At 44.2% G+C, this 19050-nt stretch overlaps 1 protein-coding gene across 2 annotated transcripts; it reads right to left on the bottom strand.

Annotated features, from left to right (window-relative positions):
* Positions 1 to 650: 650 nt before the first annotated feature.
* Positions 651 to 18235, bottom strand: dis3l2 (DIS3 like 3'-5' exoribonuclease 2). Of its 2 annotated transcripts, none has more exons than XM_021612868.2 (21): positions 18090 to 18235; positions 15737 to 16545; positions 15455 to 15585; positions 15189 to 15242; positions 15006 to 15107; positions 13813 to 13987; positions 13611 to 13651; positions 13131 to 13360; positions 11025 to 11198; positions 10725 to 10804; positions 10459 to 10571; positions 10201 to 10308; positions 8505 to 8738; positions 8154 to 8233; positions 7375 to 7558; positions 7022 to 7108; positions 6082 to 6229; positions 5582 to 5712; positions 5052 to 5156; positions 4198 to 4302; positions 651 to 3106 (listed from the first exon to the last, which is right to left on the bottom strand). In XM_021612868.2, exons 2-21 carry the CDS (start codon positions 16506 to 16508, stop codon positions 3008 to 3010), a joined length of 3153 nt encoding a protein of 1050 aa, XP_021468543.2. In that variant the 5' UTR covers positions 16509 to 16545; positions 18090 to 18235; the 3' UTR covers positions 651 to 3007. The 2 variants fall into 2 exon arrangements, with proteins under 2 accessions (XP_021468543.2, XP_036841508.1); XM_036985613.1 differs by lacking the exon at positions 18090 to 18235 and adding an exon at positions 17854 to 18028.
* Between the last annotated feature and the right edge of the window lie 815 nt (positions 18236 to 19050).

Genomic DNA, 19050 nt, shown 5'->3' with positions numbered 1-19050 from the left:
ATTGTAACTTACATTATTTGGTAGAGATAAAAATGGCTGCACTGGACCTATGCAAGACACTCATTTTGTATTTCTTAGTAATTTGGACAATAAAATTGTTTTATCACTTTGAAAACATGGAGTAGGTTGGGTAGATCAATAAGAAAACATAATTTTAAGGCAGCAAAATGTGAAGACTGTGGAAAGGGTTAGTTGACTCCCACTAGCGACTATGGCATGCCAGAATACCGCTAATCTCAAAACACAAATGAGCCAAATTTTTATGTCAGTTTTCTAAAATGACATTGCCATTTAGCAGATATTCTTATCCGAAGCGATTTAGTGCATTCAACAAAGCCTCGGTAAGAGAACCATAATCAGTCGTTGTTGCTATTAACCTCAATAGTCACTACCCTTTGAGCAGTCAGTCCTTTGTAGTAATTAATAACGTTCCTTCCTTGTCATGATGATTAGGAGGGTGTGGGGATTGCTGTGAAGTCAAATGACGCATACCAATGCTTTACCATTTCAAGTCCAACACTAATTTCTCCATCTTTATTGCACAAGAGCCAGCTAATAACTGATTTGGTAAAAATTCACAGGTACACCCTTTATTAAATGATTTTTTAAAATGTATTCAGTACGGTACAAAATGGACAGTACTAGAACAATTTAGTGAAGCCGATGTTTATTTGGTTCACAGGGGCCAGCCACATCAAGTACACTTTTACACCAATTCCTATGTGATCACTGCTAATACATTAATATTGCGTGTCCAGTTGGATAGTATAACATGTTAACACAGCACAGTTCTCCCACTCCCCAAGCAACAGGACAACACCTGGGTCATGTTCAGTAGAGCACAATTAAGCAAAACGTTTTGCAAAGGCAAACAATTTTTTTTCTTTCTTATTGGACAAGTTATTGTGGTATATCCATGTTTCACTGTTTTATTACATTTTCTTCCTATTGAACATAACAGGGTCCACTATAACAAGGTTAATAGAAGTTTGAGACATTGACAACCACTGCAGTCTATACATTGGCATCACCATGAGCAAGGCAATGCAAGTACACCTACAGTACTAACGTCACGAATGGAACGGGGAGTGCAGTAAAAAAATAATGCAATCAATGAAAAGATGCTTGAATCCTAAATCTTACAACTGAAAGCTCAACTTATTTTCATGTAAGGCATAGGTTACGTGGGCAAAATGAATGGAATATATTACGTAAAACAAGCGCAAAGGAAATAAGGTATTGTGTGGACTGACGGCCTAGCTCTCCCGTTCCTGTTAAAGGCCCACTACTCAATTGCTCTCGGCGACCCGATTACAAAAGACAATCACAAGCTTTTTAAAATCGCACCAACAAAAAACAGCCCCCTTTAAATAGAGAGCTCTGGAAATGGGTTGTTTTTGCTAATATTTAATGGACTCCAAAATTGTAATTACTTAGTAAAAAGGCAAAAAGGTTTATTTGTTATTGAAGAATTTTTTATTTTTTTTCTAAACCCAGATTGTAACCATCTGGTCACAAAGACTAAACAGAAATTTAGGAGTGAGCTACAGCTACTCGTTAGAATTATACTACTTTAGCAACACATCCGATTTGTGAGTTTGAACATGGTATCAAGAGTTGAAAGGAGTTCCTTGCTACTGGCACCTTACAATTTGCAGAACATTTATGGTCTTACATCATATTAGCTTAACTTCATTTACAATGTAAACCAAACAAGATAAAGGTTGTTTTACTCTAGAAAGAAAAGCAATGTTACGGAAAAAGGCACACCTGCTTATGGAGCAAGACCACTAAGATGGCTGCCCTCCAAAACAATACGAGATTTATAAATCATATCATTACTGTCATGTACAATACTGAGATGAAAGACAAAAAAAAAAAGTATTGTGTCAGTATTGTTTGGACATGCAGGCCATTAGGAGGATTTTTTATGGGAGACAAAAATGGTCAAGGCCTCACATTCACAAGGTAGTTCTCAACAGCAGCATCGTACGCCGTCATTTTAGAGTCACTGTCAAAACTGTCACGAAAAAAGTCAATTTCACACACTTGACAACTTTGAGACAATGGATTAGCATGCTTAGAATCTGCACTGTAAATGCCAGCATGCACTGCCATAAACATATCAACGGCGGTATATTAGCGGATAGGGTAGGTTCATCTTTTTGTTTTTCACTAAGGAACAGTTCCGTCAACAAGGATTTCAGGTCTCACTTTAAACGACTTCACAAGACACTGTAGATGCTCCACAGACAATTTACAAGCAAATGTCTTGCTATATAAAAAAAAAAGGGTGGCAAAGCATTTGGCAAAAAGTCAGACGTTGCTCATTGTGCAAATTCACTTTTAAAATAACTGAAGCCTCTACAAAGTCCTTACGGAAAAAGGTTGATGAACGCTTCGTCGAGCCTTTAAAGTAGATTAATGTGGGGACGAGTGTCATACTATGAATTGAAGTGGAAAAGCATACAAGCTCTTACTAGGTTACAGCTACAAATAAACAATGACAATTGCATTGCGACTGAAACGACCAGTTACAGTACACTTGACATTAATGGAACAGCTTCAATAAAACTGGTTTGAAACCTAAAATAGTTTAAGCCATCATCTTCACACATTGACTGTGTATATAATTATAATATCTAAAAATGACCTCCTAAAAAAGGTAAAAACTGCAAAATAAAAAGTTCATTGCACAGTCTTGGCGCTTTTTCAGTTAAGCAGCCTGGCCCCTACAACAATACCACTGCTTCAGTGCTACGGTCCAGCCTCGGCTCCTCAATGGTAACTGAACTGTAAAGTTTAACTACAAAAAAGTTGCTTTTCTAATACATATTAAAAAAACGTGCAAGAACGTGTGTGTTTGTGTAGTCAATGTCAAAATACTGGCAAAACTTCTTCGGCAGTGCTGTGTGTGTGTGTGCGCGTGTGTCAGAGAATGTGTGACATGGTGTGTGTGTGTGTGTGTGTGTGCGAGTGTGTTATTCGGGACACATGAGAGTACTCATTACGCCGTCTCATTAGGCCTCTTGATGACAGCGCTGTATTTCATAGGCGCTCCATCTGCCCTCAGCTGCACATCCACCAGACTAAAGATGGAGATCTCCTAGAAGGAGAGGCCGGAACAGGACAACCCTCTGTTAGTGACAGACACTCAAAATAATAACATTCTGTTTGCATTCAGCGGCTAGTTTAACATGGGGTTGGGCTTCAATGCTCTACTGTTTAAGAGAACCTGCATAAAAATGTCCTAGCGGTCTAGCGCCTTCAAAACAATCCAACCAAAACACTTCAGCTGAGCTCTTGGATTTGTATTGAGAACTGTTATCGTAGCAAATATGCTTAATCATTCAATGTACCATGGTTGGGGCCTCTGGAAACAGCAGTTGGAACATGGCTCATCTAGAGTTTTGCTTGTGTATCCAATACCCCCCCCCACTTTTCTCAATTTTGTCTCATTGCTGTAACTCCCCAACGGGCTCGGGAGAGGCGAAGGTGGAGTCACGCGTCCTCCGAAACATGACCCGCCTAACCGCACTCCTCAACACCTGCCAGCTTAACATGGCCCGCCACAAGGAGCCAAGTAAAGTCCCCCCCCAGACAAACCCTCCCCTAACCCGGAACAAATTGTGCACCGCCCTATGGGACTCCCACCAAAGCCGGTTGTGGCACAGCCCGGGAATGAACCCGGGTCTGTAGTAACACCTCTAGCAGTGCGATGCAGTCCCTTAAACCACTGCGCCACTCGGGAGGCTACATCCCTTTCTGTAAGCAGTAATTTCCGAAAGCCTAATGGGAGCTTGGGTGAGTCGATCTTGCGTTGAGGGAGCGGTCGGATAGAAATTTAGTGAGACGTACCAGAGGGAAAAGAGAATGGAGGGAAGAAGGCCTGTGATCACTTGGCTAGGTTTCTTTTTTTGTGGTGAGTCACTAATGGACATAACAAATGGAAGGAACACTTAACGGTTGTCTTCAGGACAAAATGTCACCTGCCCAGTCGGGCAGCTACAAAGCAGATTGAAGAGGCCTAAGCCCACTGTACGACTGCGGTCGAACTTCATTGCCCCTTAGCAGACATGCCACGCAACAGGATTTCACTTGGATGTTCATGAAATGTTCCAATCATTTTATAGGAAAACTATTAGATGGCGGTTACATTTTTATTTAAAGTCATTTGGCACGATCCCTAGGTCTTACCTGCCGTACGCTAGGCTTCCCGGGTTCCTCTGCGGCCCACACCAGAGTCAACTCCCCCCTTTTCCCCACCTTGTGGAAGTGGAACGTCTCCAGGCCATGTAGACCCTGAAGAACATGACAACACAACTTAACACATCAACTACACACCTCCGCATTCATTCTGTTCATCCAAAACAGGAGAATAATTTACTCTCATACATCTGGGTTGTGTTCATCAGGGCACGTAACAAAAATAAAATGTGGTAGTCCCTCCCCGTTTCAGTCCATTTTCTACTGTTTGATGTCAATTGAATATGAACCCGATTTCATTCAACTTAGAATCCATGAATGTCATTCAAATTTGACTAAAGCTTATTTTTGTTGTTGTAGTTGTGTAGTGCAAGAGCTGACAAATGGATGCAATCATGCTGTGTGTCAGCCAAGGTCTTGGGGTGTAAAGTTATGAAATGACGACCTAACAATGTTTATGTAAATTCTTCTCTAGACCATTGCCGAACCTTATCATGTATATTATAGTACACGATAAAGCCTAGAGAGAGGACCATAAAGCTTGATGTGGTATCTGATAGAAAGATTAGTCACTTATGAATGGTAACCTGGGTCATGTTTACACGGCACAAAATTGAAGACAACTGTCAAAAATAGAGAGGTTCTTTCTGAACTTGTCATATATATATATATATATTATTATTTTTTTACGAAACACTTGAAAGGTTGATACGGTGTGTCCCAAATCAGCAGCCGTCGTGTTTGGCACTGTACGGACCCAAGCAGTAGATAAAACAAAAAATCTCAAAATCAGATCTGGTATCGTCACACAAAATGAATACTGCCCTGGTTCGAGTGGCACTCACTTTGCAGTAGATGCGTTTCTGCACCCCGTAGCGCAGCACGAGGACGTCGAAGGCCTGATCCAGAATTCCCATCACCATGGCCTCAGAGTCCAGAGGACCACTCTCCTGCAGGGGGGGTGGGGGGGGGGGGGGTAAATAACATTCTGAACAGTGCCACACTTGGGTTGCCCTGAATGCAACACCAGGGGCTAAATCCTAACTGAAGATATGAGTGTGTAACAGCCCTGGGTTCAAATAGTATTTGTTTTCTTTCAAATAATTCAGATGCACTCGATTAAGGTTGCCTGGTGCAATGGAACCAATAGACCAGTCCCAAAAGTACACCACCCATCTAAGACTTAGCAGGCTCAATTAATTGCTCATAGTATTTGAAATTTAACAGATAGTATTTCAAACCATATCTGGTATAGGGCCCTCAAATGCAACTCCGAACGTCAAAGCCGGTTCAACTGGATTTTCTCGTTGTTCCCCTCTAATCAGGGACCGATTTAAACCTGGGACACCAGGTGGGTGCAAAGTCTTGGGTGTACCTTGACGAACACACTGAAGAACAGCTCTGAGCTGAGCTCCTGGACTCTCTTAGAGGCCGTCTTCTTATCGTTGCAGTGGGACGCCTGCTTCTGCACCTCCTCCCCTTTCAACTCCAGGTGAGTACCACAGCCTACACAAACCAGAAATAAGCAAAGGATGTATTGTAAAGACAAGACAGGCAAAACGACACACACACTGGAGTCAACTTGAACTACTTCTCTCTTACAGAGATGGCAGCACTACACCGTCAAAAAATGGTGAATCTCAGACAGACACAGGGACAAAAAATAAACATCAGGTCAGATTCAGGGTGTTTTGGAATCTAAGGGACGCTTTTGTGTTTTACCACGTTGCCATTCTACCACCAGAGCCACATTTTCTTTGGGCACAACCACACAGCTGAGACACCGCCCTGCCCTCGGTCCACCCCTCTTAACACAGCGAAGCCATTGTTCTCTAATGGGGTAAAACACACACAGCACAGTGTCTCACCACCCACCAAGAGAGGCGGCCAGCAGCCTGTGGACGATGACGTCAGCGTAGCGCCGTATGGGCGAGGTGAAGTGGGTGTAGAAGGGTACGTTGAGGGCGTAGTGACGGAACAGGAGTTCCTCCTTCAACACCCCCGTACAGAAGTACATAGCCATCTGGGGAGGGAAGCATTCACATATCATTGGTCACAGTGAATTTTTATATTATTTTTATTTTACCCTCTTTTCATAGTATCCAATTGTTAGTAATTACTATCTTGTCTCATGGCTACAACTCCCGTACGGGCTCGGGAGAGACGAAGGTCAAAAGCCATGCGTCCTCCGAAACACAACTCAACCAAGCCGCACTGCTTCTTAACACAGCGCGCATCCAACCCGGAAGCCAGCCGCACCTGTGTCGGAGGAAACACCGTGCACCTGGCGACCTTGGTTAGCGTGCACTGCGCCCGGTCCGCCACAGGAGTCGCTGGTGCGCGATGAGACAAGGATATCCCTACCGGCCAAACCCTCCCTAACCCGGACGACGCTAGGCCAATTGTGCGTCGCCCCACAGACCTCCCGGTTGCGACAGCGCCTGGACGCGAACCCAGAGTCTCTGGTGGCACAGCTAGCGCTGCAGTGCCCTAGACCACTGCAGCACCCGGGAGGCACACAGTGACATTTTTGAAGTTGGCTCAAAAGCAAAATAGGTTAGCGAGAGAGAGTGTAGAAGGTAGCCTTCAACAAGACCATTGACATTAACTGGTATAATACAAATAGATTTTCTAAATGTTTTGGACATGTTGTTTGGCTACCTGGGGGCAGCCCAAGAGGAAAACACATGGGGACAATCCAGATAAACATAGAGCTAGAGCCCCAGTAGACTAGCGGTGGACTGAAACAACCCACACAGGAAGCCAAAGGAGGCAGCAGTATAGAGAGAGACGATGGGTAGTGGCACACACTAACCTGCATGGGTCTGGAGCACATGTGGGTCAGGACCTCTTTCCTGGCGCTGGTGTACTCGTCATCGCCAAGAGTCTCATTCAAACTTTTCTATTGAGGGGAGGGGCAGAATGCATTCCGGCTGAATTTATGTGCTTCAGAGAATGAGTGTGTCCATTTGGTATTAATATATGAGCAGTGATGTGGGGGAGATGGTAAGGACAAGGGACAAGTTAAAAAGAGACAAACCCACTTAACACATACGTGAACATTTGTTTTAAAAAGTTATATTCTGCATTTCTGTTATTTTTGAGTAGGCCTCCCACTGACAGACTTGTTGTGTTTTAGAGTGCATGCTGGGAGTTGGAGATACCCACATGGAGCGTCCCGGCCGTGGAGAAGTCGATGTGGAGGCCCATCTGGTCGCAGAACTCCTGCAGGTCGTCCACCATCTTGGTCTGGGGCGGGGGGTGGCGTCGCAGCAGGGCCTTGTTGGGGAAGGAGCGGTAGATCTGGTGGGCCGTGGCCATGTTGGCCAGCAACATGAACTCCTCTACCAACCTGGGAGAGAAGACAGCGAGAAAAGCATTCAAACAAAAAACTTGACATGCAAGACATAGTATAGAATCGGATAGTATCTCCATCTGAGAGCACCGTCGCTGTTAAGCTCACTTTAATTCCGTTAGCTTGCTTAGGGAGCCGACTCTTTGGGTATGTATGCACATACAGAGTGTACAAAACATCAGGAACACCTTAATATTGAGTTGCACACCCTTTTGCCCTCAGAACAGCCTCAATTCATCGGGTCATGGACTCTAAGGTGTTGAAAGCTTTCCACAGGGATGCTGGGCAATGTTGACTCCAATGCTTCCCACAGTTGTGTCAAGTTGGCTGGATGTCCTTTGCGTGGCGGACCATTCTTGATACACTGGAAACTATTAAGCGTGAAATACCCAGTAGCGTTGCTTTTCTTGACTCAAACTGGTGCGCTGTCTCCTCCCCTTCATCTACACTGATTGACGTGGATTTAACAAGTGACAAAAAGGGATTATGGCTTTTACATGGAGTCGCCTGGTCATTCTACCTCATGGAAGGAGCAGGTGTTCCTAATGTTTCGTACAGTCGGAGTATGTGTATTGTTGTGGGGTTGACTTACTTGTTGCTGTCCCTGTACTGGTAGACATAGCATCCCTGGGGCATGCTGGTCTCTCTGTCTAGCGTGAAAGACAGCTTCAACTGCGAAAAAACAAAGGAGATCATAGTCATCATTCTGAGATTTAGCTCTGTCCTTTCACATGGTAAAAATAGAAAAACGTTTTTATAAATCTTTAGATTCAAAAAGTGTCTCGGGGTAGCAGTGCAGATCGAGGATCGGGTCCCCTGTTCAGTCATTGTGATCTACAAGGCTAAACTGATCCAATATCAGCACTCCTATTCCCAAGACCTTCTGACAACAGCACAAAAATGGCATGACACAGCGGTCCTATACTATGCAGCGCCCTCTGACCTGGTCAAGGCGCAGGGCGCCACCCTGAAAGCGCTGGGCACGGAGCCTCTTGGCGATGGCGTGCAGGTTGAGCACGGCCTGGTGGATCTCGTCCATGGGGTGCTCGGCGGCACAGGGGGGCAGCTCGTCTGCCTGGAACAGCTTGTCGGGGGACTCGATCATGCTCTGGGCGTGGTCGTAGCTCAGCTTGACGCACGAGCGGATCACCGAGCGACCGAACCACTCACTCAGGATCTAGAGGGGTAGAGACGGAGTGTGGTGAATGTGCCACACATCTGCATACAGTGCATTTGGAAAGTATTCAGACCCCCTGACTTTTTCCATATTTAGTTATGCTACAGCATTATTCTAAAAGGTTCTATGTCACAATGCTCCATTACAACAAGAAACAGGTTTCTGGAATTTAAAAAAAAAAATGTAAATGTGATATTTCAGTTAATACAAGTATTCAGACCCTTTGTACTTTGTTGAAGCACCTTTTGGCAGTGATTACAGCTTAGTGTCTTTCTGGGTATGAAGCTACAAGTTTGCTACACCTGTATTTGGGGAGTTTCTCCCATTCTTCTCAAGCTCTGTCAGGTCAGATGGGGAGCGTTGCTGCACAGCTATTTTCAGGTCTCTCCAGAGATGTTCGATCGGTTCAAGTCCGGGCCACTCAAGGACATTCAGAGACTTGTCGCGTAGCCACTCCTGCGTTGTCTTGGTTGTGTGCTTAGGGTCGTTGTCCTGTTGGAAGGTGAACCTTCTCCCCAGTCGGAGGGCCTGAATGCTCTGGAGCAGGTTTTCATCAAGGATTTCTGTACTTTGCTCCATTCATCTTTCCCTCGATCCTGACCAGTCTCCCAGTTCCTGAAGCTGAAAAACATCCCCACAGCATGATGCTGCCACCACCACCATCATGCGTCACCGTAGGGATGGTGCCAGATTTCCTCCAGAATTTTCTCCCATCTCCACAGCAGAACCATAGGGTTCTTGGTCACCTCCCTGACCAAGGCCCTTCGCCTCCGATTGCTCAGTTGGGCTGGGCAGCCAACTCTAGGATGAATCTTGGTGGTTCCAAACTTCTTCCATTTAAGAATGGAGACCACTGTGTTCTTTGGGACCTTCAATGCTGCAGAATTTTTTTTGGTACCCTTCCCCAGATCTGTGCCTCGACACAATCCTGTCTCGGAGCTCTACGGACAATTCCTTCAACCTCATGGCTTGGTTTTTGCTCTGACATGCACTGTCAACTGTGGGACCTTATTTATAAATACATACACAAATCATGACCAATCAATTGAATTTACCACGGGTGGACTCCAATCAAGTTGTAGAAACATTTCAAGGATGATCAATGGAAACAGGATGGACCCAAGCTCAATTGAGTCTCTTAGCAACGAGTCTGAATACCTAAGTAAATAAGGTGTTTTTTATTTTGTATAAATTAGCAAACATTTCTAAAAATCTGTTTTTCGCTTTGTCATTATGGGGTATTTTGTGTAGACTGAGGATTTTTTAGATTTTTTAAATCCATTTTAGAATTAGACTAATGTAACAAAATATGGAAAAAGGGAAAGGGTCTGAATACACTGTATAGTATTATAAAGAGTTTAAACTTCATGCAATACAATTACAGTGCATCCATCTGAGAAACAGTGCCACAGCTTCCGGTTTCTATGGAAACACTAGCATACTTAGTTTGAAGGTGTTGTACCTTGCCCTCAGGGGTGATCTTCCAGATGACGGAGAAGGTGAGTCTGTCAGTCAGGGGGTTTAGACTGCACAGCTCCTCACACAGCAGACGAGGCAACATGGGGATCACCTGGGAGTAGCACAGGCCAAAGTCAACAGTTAATTACCAGCTGGGCATACAGTAAGTTATCTAATAGTCAGAACTTACTTGCTCCAATAATACATTCATTCATTATCAATTGACTAATACATTAATCATTTGGTAATAACAAACAAAGACCTTCTGAACCATGTAGACACTGGTGGCTCGCCGACTGGCGATGAAGTCCAGCGCATTGCCTTCTTCCACGAAATAACTCACGTCAGCAATGTGGACGCCCAGCTCAAAGTTGCCTAACAAAGAGAACATACCAGGAGAACTTTTGTCATTGATGAATTCCACAAGTCAATAAAAACATGAGTAAATTCAAAACCCGTCTGCATTAATAAACCATAAAAATTGCATTCCCTATGCTTCGTTTCCAAAAGGAACACAAAATGGCTCACCGTCGGGCAGTGGTTTGCAAGACAACGCATCGTCCAGGTCTCTGGCGGTAGCTGGGTCAATTGTGAATATGCATTCTTTCCTGAATAGAAAACAATAACTCTGCATATATGAGTGTTGTCTCCACCTCTTCAGTTGTGTCAAATTAGTATTTATAAAAAAGGCAAAGACAATGGCGCAATACATATGTACATCGAGTGGCTCCATTGGAATTGGGCATGCGAGAGCCTTTGTGTACGGCGTCAATGACAACTGACGACTTCCTGATATGGATGCCGTATTTGTGAGCATCCTCTACTCACCTCAGGTCTCTCCTGTTGCCTAACTCCTCAGGGGGGATGGTCCAGGGCAGCTTCTGGGGCAGGCAGCCCAGCACCTCGACAGAGAACTCGGAGAAGTCCACGTCGTACTCTATCAAGATGCCCTCGGTCTCCGGCTCAATCTCCCCGGCCTGGCCCAGAGTCTTAGCAAGTCGACTGGGGGGGGGGGCATAAGGAGGACTGTCAGCATCCGATAGATATGGGCAAGATGTGAGCTTCGATGTAACTTAAAAGTGTATTACATAGATAATGAGTGTCGTAGAGCTGATCCTCTAGAAGCACAAGTGCATCATCCCCTACTAGAATTCACAGACAAGCACTTACACTCAGTGGGCACCCTGTACACCAAAAAGGTCTGGAGGACTAACTGTTTGAACCGTGCACTGTTTGATGAAATAATTAGGACAGACAAATTTCTTTACAGGGAGTCCAAACGCAATTGACTTCATTGTGCCGGGCTCAGACTAAATGCAATGTAAAAAAATGTAAAAAAAAAAAAACACAGAGTGCCTGTGTCTCGCTCGCCTTCCTGCTGCAGCTACCACCACAGAACAGGGTTTATCGCACTGTTCGTGTTGCTGCAACATAAGCCATCTGACTAAAGTTATTTTACCAAAATCCTTCATTTAAGGAAAAATATTCCCAATTCCCTCAACCCTTGCTCTCTTTACGTGACATGTACGCATCGTGACCACTGGTGCCTGACATATAGCCCATCAATAAACTGGTTATAAAACTGAACACGCGACAGCAAAAATGGTTGCTCAGGAGGGAAAGGGGAAGTCAGATGTGTGGAAGAAATTTGACAAGTTGTGGAAACTACTGAAGATCAAGAAGAAGCAAGCGCTGCATGCATATTGGCCAAACAGGTGGTGAGAAAAGTAATACCAAAGAGGCCGTTCTAACAACAACAGAAAGTGAAAAGCCGCAATCACAGCATGGCAAAGAATAAAAACAGCTAAAATTGTGCAATTGCTTTCTCCAACATGTGGTTGCGTAAGGCTTGGAGCTCACAGAATCAGTAGGCTATCAAACAAACATTCAAAACCAGCAACAGAAGCATGACCCGTCTTATTTCTGTAGATATGTATATGGATGATTTATAGTCAGGCACATTTAACAGTCAGGCTATTGATTATAGACCTAATCAAGTTGGGGTTTCCCCGCTCCTCACTTTTCTTAGACAATAAGGAAAGAGCTGTTCTTATCTCCTCAGTCGGCATTGTTCTCAAAACCAATATGCTGGTTACCTTTGCTATTATGCACAAAGCAACATGGTCTAGGAAAAGGCGCCAATTCAACAGCACACTGATGTTTCAGAACCGCAGACAATGACCGCTATCCAACGCAGGAGAAAGGCTATTTGTTATAAAATATATATTTTTTTATTGTGGCACCATCGTCCTTACATAATGTAACCATGTGCAATTTCAGTAGCGCGTCTTAGAATGTACAGTGCCATCCCCAAGGCCTCCGCAATGGATTAGTCCACTCAGACAGGCGTGAAGCAGACAGGCATCTTGAGCAGCTATCGACCAAACAATCGATCAGTCGACTAAACGGACTTAGCCCTACTTTTCCACGCACAACGTGTCTAGGGTTTACCGCGAATGGTGCGGCATCTCTGGAACGCACAACTCGTCAGTCCTTGTCACGGATGGGCTAGTGCAGCAGACGACCACAACCGGGTTCCACTCCTATCAGCTAAAAACATGAAGTGGCTCCAGGGGGCACGCGATCACCAACACTTTACAATTGAGGAGTGGAAAAACATTATTTGGTCCAACGAATCCCCGTTCCTGTTGCGTCATGCTGATTGGCAGAACCAGGAAATGGCTAAGTAGCATGAGTCCATGGCTCAATCCTGCCTAGTGTCAACAGTACAGGCTGGTGGCGGTGGTGTAATGTTTTCCCTGGTACTTGTTTGGAGGGGAGGGTACCAGATGGGTGTACCTAAAACTCTAGAATTATTTTACGAGCCATAAAGTCAAACACTTATGCGTGAAGGGGAGTATAAACAAACGAGACAATGCTACGGGGTAGGGATGCAGACAATTCCCTACAGTGAGACAGTGACTCATTACATACCCCTCTGCAAAGTTGCTGTCGTCTGGCCAGCTGGTAATGCGGACGATGAACAGGATATTGGCGTAGTCTCCCGGGCGGGAGCAAAAGTCGTGGGGGCAATCTGGCAGGGGAACATTTACCCGTGGAACACGGTGGTCAACAGGAGAGAACATGGCAAAGGGCTTGTCCGGGAGGAACTTGAGGAAGCCTGTGGCGGCCCGCGAGTGCTTCTGCTCCACTATGTACACCACCTAGGAGAGAAGGTGCAGATGAAGAGGACACAGGAACATCGATTTTGACTAATGAAAAAAAAAAAATAAAGCAAAGAGAAGCGAACCCTTTGACAGAAGGATAGGTCTCAATGCAAATGTTTCTGTAGAGCGAGATGTTTGTTGGAAATCAGTATATTTTCTTTGAAAATGTTTGTGACTAGAAGTAGGTCTTTCTTCATGCAATAGCACAACAGCCATAAGGATCCAATTTCAAAATAAAACTGCTTACCTTAGCAGTCCTTTGGAGTATCTCTTTTTTAATTCCATCTTCTGCAGAGGCAGAACAGCAAAATTAATTGGGGGAAGTGCTGGAAGTTACTAATCGGTGTCGATTTCCTATTTTTGTCAAATGGATTTGCTCTACAGTTTTGAGAACTTTTGCCATAAATGTGTGTGGTTTCATTAAACCTGCTGAGGGGAAATGCCTGTACCTGTGGCGTTGAGGCTGATGTTCTCCACCCTCTTGGCCAGTTGTTCCTCAGCTTCAGTCTCGGCTTCCACAATGACATCAGGACTGGGGGGGCGTTTGGTCTTCTTTCCTGGTGTCTGGCTCCTCCCAGACTGGGTCTCTGGTTCGCTCACGCCTTCACTGTCTGACTTCACAACCTGTACACGTACAACCACTTAGTTCCGTTTTTAGGATAGCCACTGTGCATCAGCAGTGTTGGAGACGATCTGACTTGAGCCAGTTTTGGTCTGTTTGTAACAGTATAATGAACCTGGCAGTAGTGATCGTCAGGTTAGATGGAATGATCTATATGCATTGTATTTGAGCAGAAGGTGTACAAAAAGGCCTGGAATGGGGGGCTTAGTCAGAAAATATAAGTGCTTGTGTGACGTGTCGGGGTCTTTTGCCGGTGCAACATTCAGTGAGGTGAATAAATCTAGCTTGAAGCTAACAGCGGGTAAATTGTGTATATTATGAAGAGCATGACAAGTTATTGCCTCAGTGGATATAAATGAGTGGTTCAAACTTAAGTGCCATAACCAGACATCGATGGTCATAATCATTGACAGTTGGTGGTAACCCACCTAAATCTACTTGAATGTAGGGGAAACACTGGTACTCCTCTTACATAGCAGTGGATGCGATATAGCTGCTCTACACCGAGTGTACAAAGGCTGATGCACAGCTATGATCCCTTATTGATGGGACTTACTAAATCCACTTCAACCAACGTAGATGAAGGAGAGGAGACACACTAAAGGACTTTTAAGCTTTGAGACAATTGAGACATGGATTGTGTGTGTGCCATTCCGAGGGTGAATGGGCAAGACAAAATAGTGCCGTTTAACGGGGTATGGTAGTAGGTGCACCAGTGTGTCAAGAACTGCAAACGCTGCTGGGTTTTTCATGCTCAACAGTTTCCCGTATGTATCAAAAATGGTCCACCACCCAAAGGACATCCAGACAAATTTACAAAACTGTGGGAATTACTGGAGTCGACACAGGCCAGCATCCCTGTGGAACGCTTTAGACACTTTGTAGAGTCCATGCCCCAACAAATTGAGGCTGTTCTGAGGGCAAGAGGGGGGGGATGCGACTCAGTATTAGGAAGGTGTTCTTAAAGTTGTGTACACAGTGTATTTATGCTGAGGCGGAATCTTCCACCATGGAGCTCACCTTCCACTGCTCCTGAGGGAGAACTTGCACCACTACCACATCCCCGTTCAGGGCCCTGTTGCGGGCTGCGGTTCCATCCAGGAAGATATCCCGCTTGCCATCCTGCAGAGATGCACAGTCCCATTAGACAAATATTACTGCCAACACCTATAAGCTACTGTATATTTCTATTGACACACTCACCGGTGCTGCAATGAAAGCCTCGTGGTACTTTTTGGGGTTGATTCTTATGGATCCCTGAAAAGAATATGGAAATGTTTCTATTAGTAGGCTAAACTTGTCACGCCCTCGTGTCAGATAATCTTTGACCGATAAAGCCTTAGGTCAGAATTTTCTGACCTTCGGTAAACAAGTAACCGTTTACATTAGTGAGGTTAATTGGTTTGATACAATAACCATATATATTTTTAGTTATTTATGAAGGTTTAGTCTTAGAACGCTGGTTTCACCTGAATGAGCTCTCCTCTCTTTAGGCCGTGGGAAACGTCCTCTGTGGTCATGTACGCTTCAAACACTTGCTTCTTTGATCCTCCTTGGCTTCCTCTAGTCTTCTTACCCTTGTCAGAAGGCGTAGAGGCACCTGAGGATGACAATAGAAGTCCGATTACAATCCATTACAATACATCTTCAACAGAAAATGCAGCTGTTTGCAAAAGCTTGATCACATATGACAACTTTGCAGTCAGGGTATTTCAAAAAGTATATTCACTTTAGTCAAGACCATTTTTTACCTTGTGGTTGCATGTTTTTGGATTTGTTAAGGGGGGATGTTGACATGTCTGCATCGAAGTCAGGATACATGGGCCCACCTCTCTTGTTATCTGCGTTGGTCTTTGGCACATTCTTCTTCTTGGACTTCTTCTTCTCTTGCGCCTGAGCTGGGAAAGATGAGAAGGCTTTCGGGGGGGATACCCCATAACTCATGTCCTTGTTCACTTGGTTACTTGTGGGCACTTTGTAAGCATGGTCTTTGTAGCCTTTGTTTCTTATATGTTGTTGCTGCTGCTGGGAGTCCCTCTGTTTGAGGGAGGCAAACTCCTCACCGGACTCCACATCTCCATCCTGACTGGTGTTGGTGTCCCTCCTCTCCCCGCGTCGCTGCTTGTCGGAAACCCCCTGCCTCCTCTCTGGCTCCTGCAGGGCTCCTCGACTATTCAGCTTGTCCATGTACAAGGATAGAGAGCTCTCTTCACCTCCTTTACCTTTCATAGGCGAAGGCGAGAAGTCACTCGAGTCAGAGCACTCGATAAACGCCTGGTCCCTTTTTCTCTGCGGTATGTCTTGTTTTTCGCTGTATGCTAATCCCTGCCTCTGTTCGCACGGCCCTCTCTCTTCCCCCTGTTGTTGGACATACTGGTCCAGGTAGGATCTGAACTTGCTGCTGTGATGCTGGCTGAGGAGTCTGGCATAGGCATCTTTCTGATGAGGGACAGTGGACTGGCTCGGTCCACGTTTGCCATCCCGAGGCCTGTTGCCTCCCTTGGATTGATGAGGAGGATCCATTTGCCTAAGATATGTCCTTGTCCTGTGAGAGTACTGCCTAGAAGAAGTAAAAACAGACAACGTTACCAGTGTTAACTAGATTGATAATGCATTCATTCTATCAATGTAATACATTATTCTGGTGAGCACTGCTTTATTAGTCTTCCAGGGCAACAAGTTAGGACAGGCCTAGGTGCAGCTTCTCTTCTAACTATAGTAAAACAAATGGCCTACCAAATGGTCCAGTACGGAGTATCAGCTAAATATTTACGGTGGATCGAACTGAGCAGGTAGCCAGCCTACTTTTCAGAGTGACTCCTTTGACAAACATCACATGATAGGCGAAACAGCCTGTGCAGACCACCAAAAAGAAGACGTTTACATGCCATAGTATCCCGTCTAAGAGCAACATATCCCAGGCATCTTATCCGAGTTTCTCATAACCGGGATGCAAGCTTTTTTGGGATATTGTAAACGGATATTATGTTTATTAAATGCGTCAACTCAAGTATTCTGTGTTTGAGTATGTCGAATAAAAACTGGATATTTGTATGTAAACGTGGTCAATTAGTAGATGATCTTATCAAGAGCCACTATGATCTTAAGATAGCTAGCGGAGACAACCACATATCATTGTCAAATACAGTATACGAACATTCCATCCCACCTAAACAATTGATAGCGTTCTGCAAAAAAAATAAAAAATTAATACACAGCTAAAAATCTATGAATTAAAAATGTGAAAACACTAATATTTTAGACATGAAGGTATCCATAAGCAAACATTTCAATGTGAAAATTGGTGGATATAAGAGCTTTTCCAGAAATAAGCTCTTCAAGTATACAATTATACCAGCAAAAACATACAGATACGTAGATTGACTAGTTAGTTGCCACTTTGACCAATCTGTTAAACTGAAAGGCTGCTTTGTCTAGCTAGTTTACGTGACCTCCAAGGTTATTTTGCTCCAGCCACACTGATGCAAGGCTCTCCAACCCTGTTCCTGGAGAGCTACCGTATGTTCTCGCTTCCATCCTAATCTAGCGCACCCGACTCTAATAATAAACTGGTTGATAAACTGAATCAGGTTAGTTAAAACGAGGGTTGGATCGAAAATCTACAGGAGGTTAACGTTAACTCTCCAGGAACATGGTTGAGAGCCCTGCACTGACTGACGTGTGGTCAGAGATTGTGGCCAAGTTGACACAGCTGCAAACACTAATTTGATTTAGCCATGCATGACATCAAGTTATTTGCTAACTAAGACAATGTAACTTAGCTAGTTAAATAACTAGACTCGCTACCTAACGTTAGTTATACTAGAAACACAAGCAACCTCATACACCTCAGTTTTTAGTCACTCACCAATTATAGGTGTCGATTATCAATTTTCCTGAGTCATAATATGTCCTGAGGCTGAACTAAATATCCAGTTAGCAATTGTAGTAGCTATTATAACTCGCCAATGTTGCTTCCGTTCAGCGGTAACGTTAGCTAGTAAGTTAGTCGATATAACCAAACTTGAACTTTGTATAACACGTCAGCTGTAAATGACAGTTGGTTGTACGAAAAGCAGATTGCTATAAACAAGACGACATTACCTGAATGCTGTCCTGCTGTTGTTCGCTTCGTGAAATCGATTAGGTAGCTTTTGTTAGCTAGTTAAATGACTAGCAAACATTAAACTATTTCCGGGGGTTGGGTCGAAGTGCATGCTGGGAAAGAAACTTTAAGACGCCGTTCGCGAAATGTTCCGTGCTATTCGGGATCCTTGGGACGACCCTACCGCATTGAAGTTGACATGTACAATGGTTAAGGTGGTTGAGTATTGTGATCTATTGGATGACTTCCATGTTATCTTATTTTTGAATATTCAGAAAGCATTTGATACCGTAACTCACAGTTTTATCTTTGATTGTCTTATGCATTGGAAGTTTGGTAATTGTTGTTGGTGACGCTATTAGAACGCTGCATAATGGTGCCAATAGCTGTATGAAACTGTCATGGAACATCCTCAAGGTTTAACATTTACCAAGGAATACGACAAAGTTGTCCAATCTCACCTTTCATTTGTATTTTTGTTAGTATCTCAAACCTTATGCTCATTAGTTTATCACAGTCAATCTGAAGGCATTTACATTCCAGGCCAGAGCGCTCAAGATATTCCAATTGACAGATGACACGTCACTTTTTTTGAAAAATGTGTCAGTGGCTAGATTTGCATTGGATATTGTTAAGGAGTTCTCCAAAATCTCAGGTTTGGTATTAAATCTTTCCAAATGTGAGATGTTGGTTCTTAAAGGAGCTGTCAATCCAGCAGGTTGTAACATCTCTGAATTAAAAAAAAAAAATGTAACCTTTATTTAACTAGGCAAGTCAGTTAAGAAGAAATTCTTATTTACAATGAAGGCCTACACCAGCCAAACCTGGATGACGCTGGGTGCTGCCCTATGGGACTCCCAATCACAGCCGGTTGTGATACAGCCTGGATTCGAACCATCTGTCTGTAGTGACACCTCAAACACTGAGATGCAGTGCCTTAGACCGCTGTGCCACTCGGGA

The sequence above is a fragment of the Oncorhynchus mykiss genome, chromosome 8 (genome assembly GCF_013265735.2).
Source record: "Oncorhynchus mykiss isolate Arlee chromosome 8, USDA_OmykA_1.1, whole genome shotgun sequence".
In the NCBI taxonomy this organism is placed as follows: Eukaryota; Metazoa; Chordata; class Actinopteri; order Salmoniformes; family Salmonidae; genus Oncorhynchus; species Oncorhynchus mykiss.
This window is presented reverse-complemented; position numbering and strand designations above follow the sequence as displayed.

What these genes read in the sequence shown, in the direction of transcription:
- dis3l2 (XM_021612868.2), bottom strand. Translation starts at nt 16,508, where the DNA reads ATGGATCCTCCTCATCAATCCAAGGGAGGCAACAGGCCTCGGGATGGC. An exon ending in GGCAACAGGAGAGACCTGAG is followed by an intron (nt 10,805 to 11,024) that starts GTGAGTAGAGGA and finishes TTTTCTATTCAG; the next exon opens with GAAAGAATGCATATTCACAA. An exon ending in TCTTCAGTGTGTTCGTCAAG is followed by an intron (nt 5,157 to 5,581) that starts GTACACCCAAGA and finishes CCCCCCCTGCAG; the next exon opens with GAGAGTGGTCCTCTGGACTC.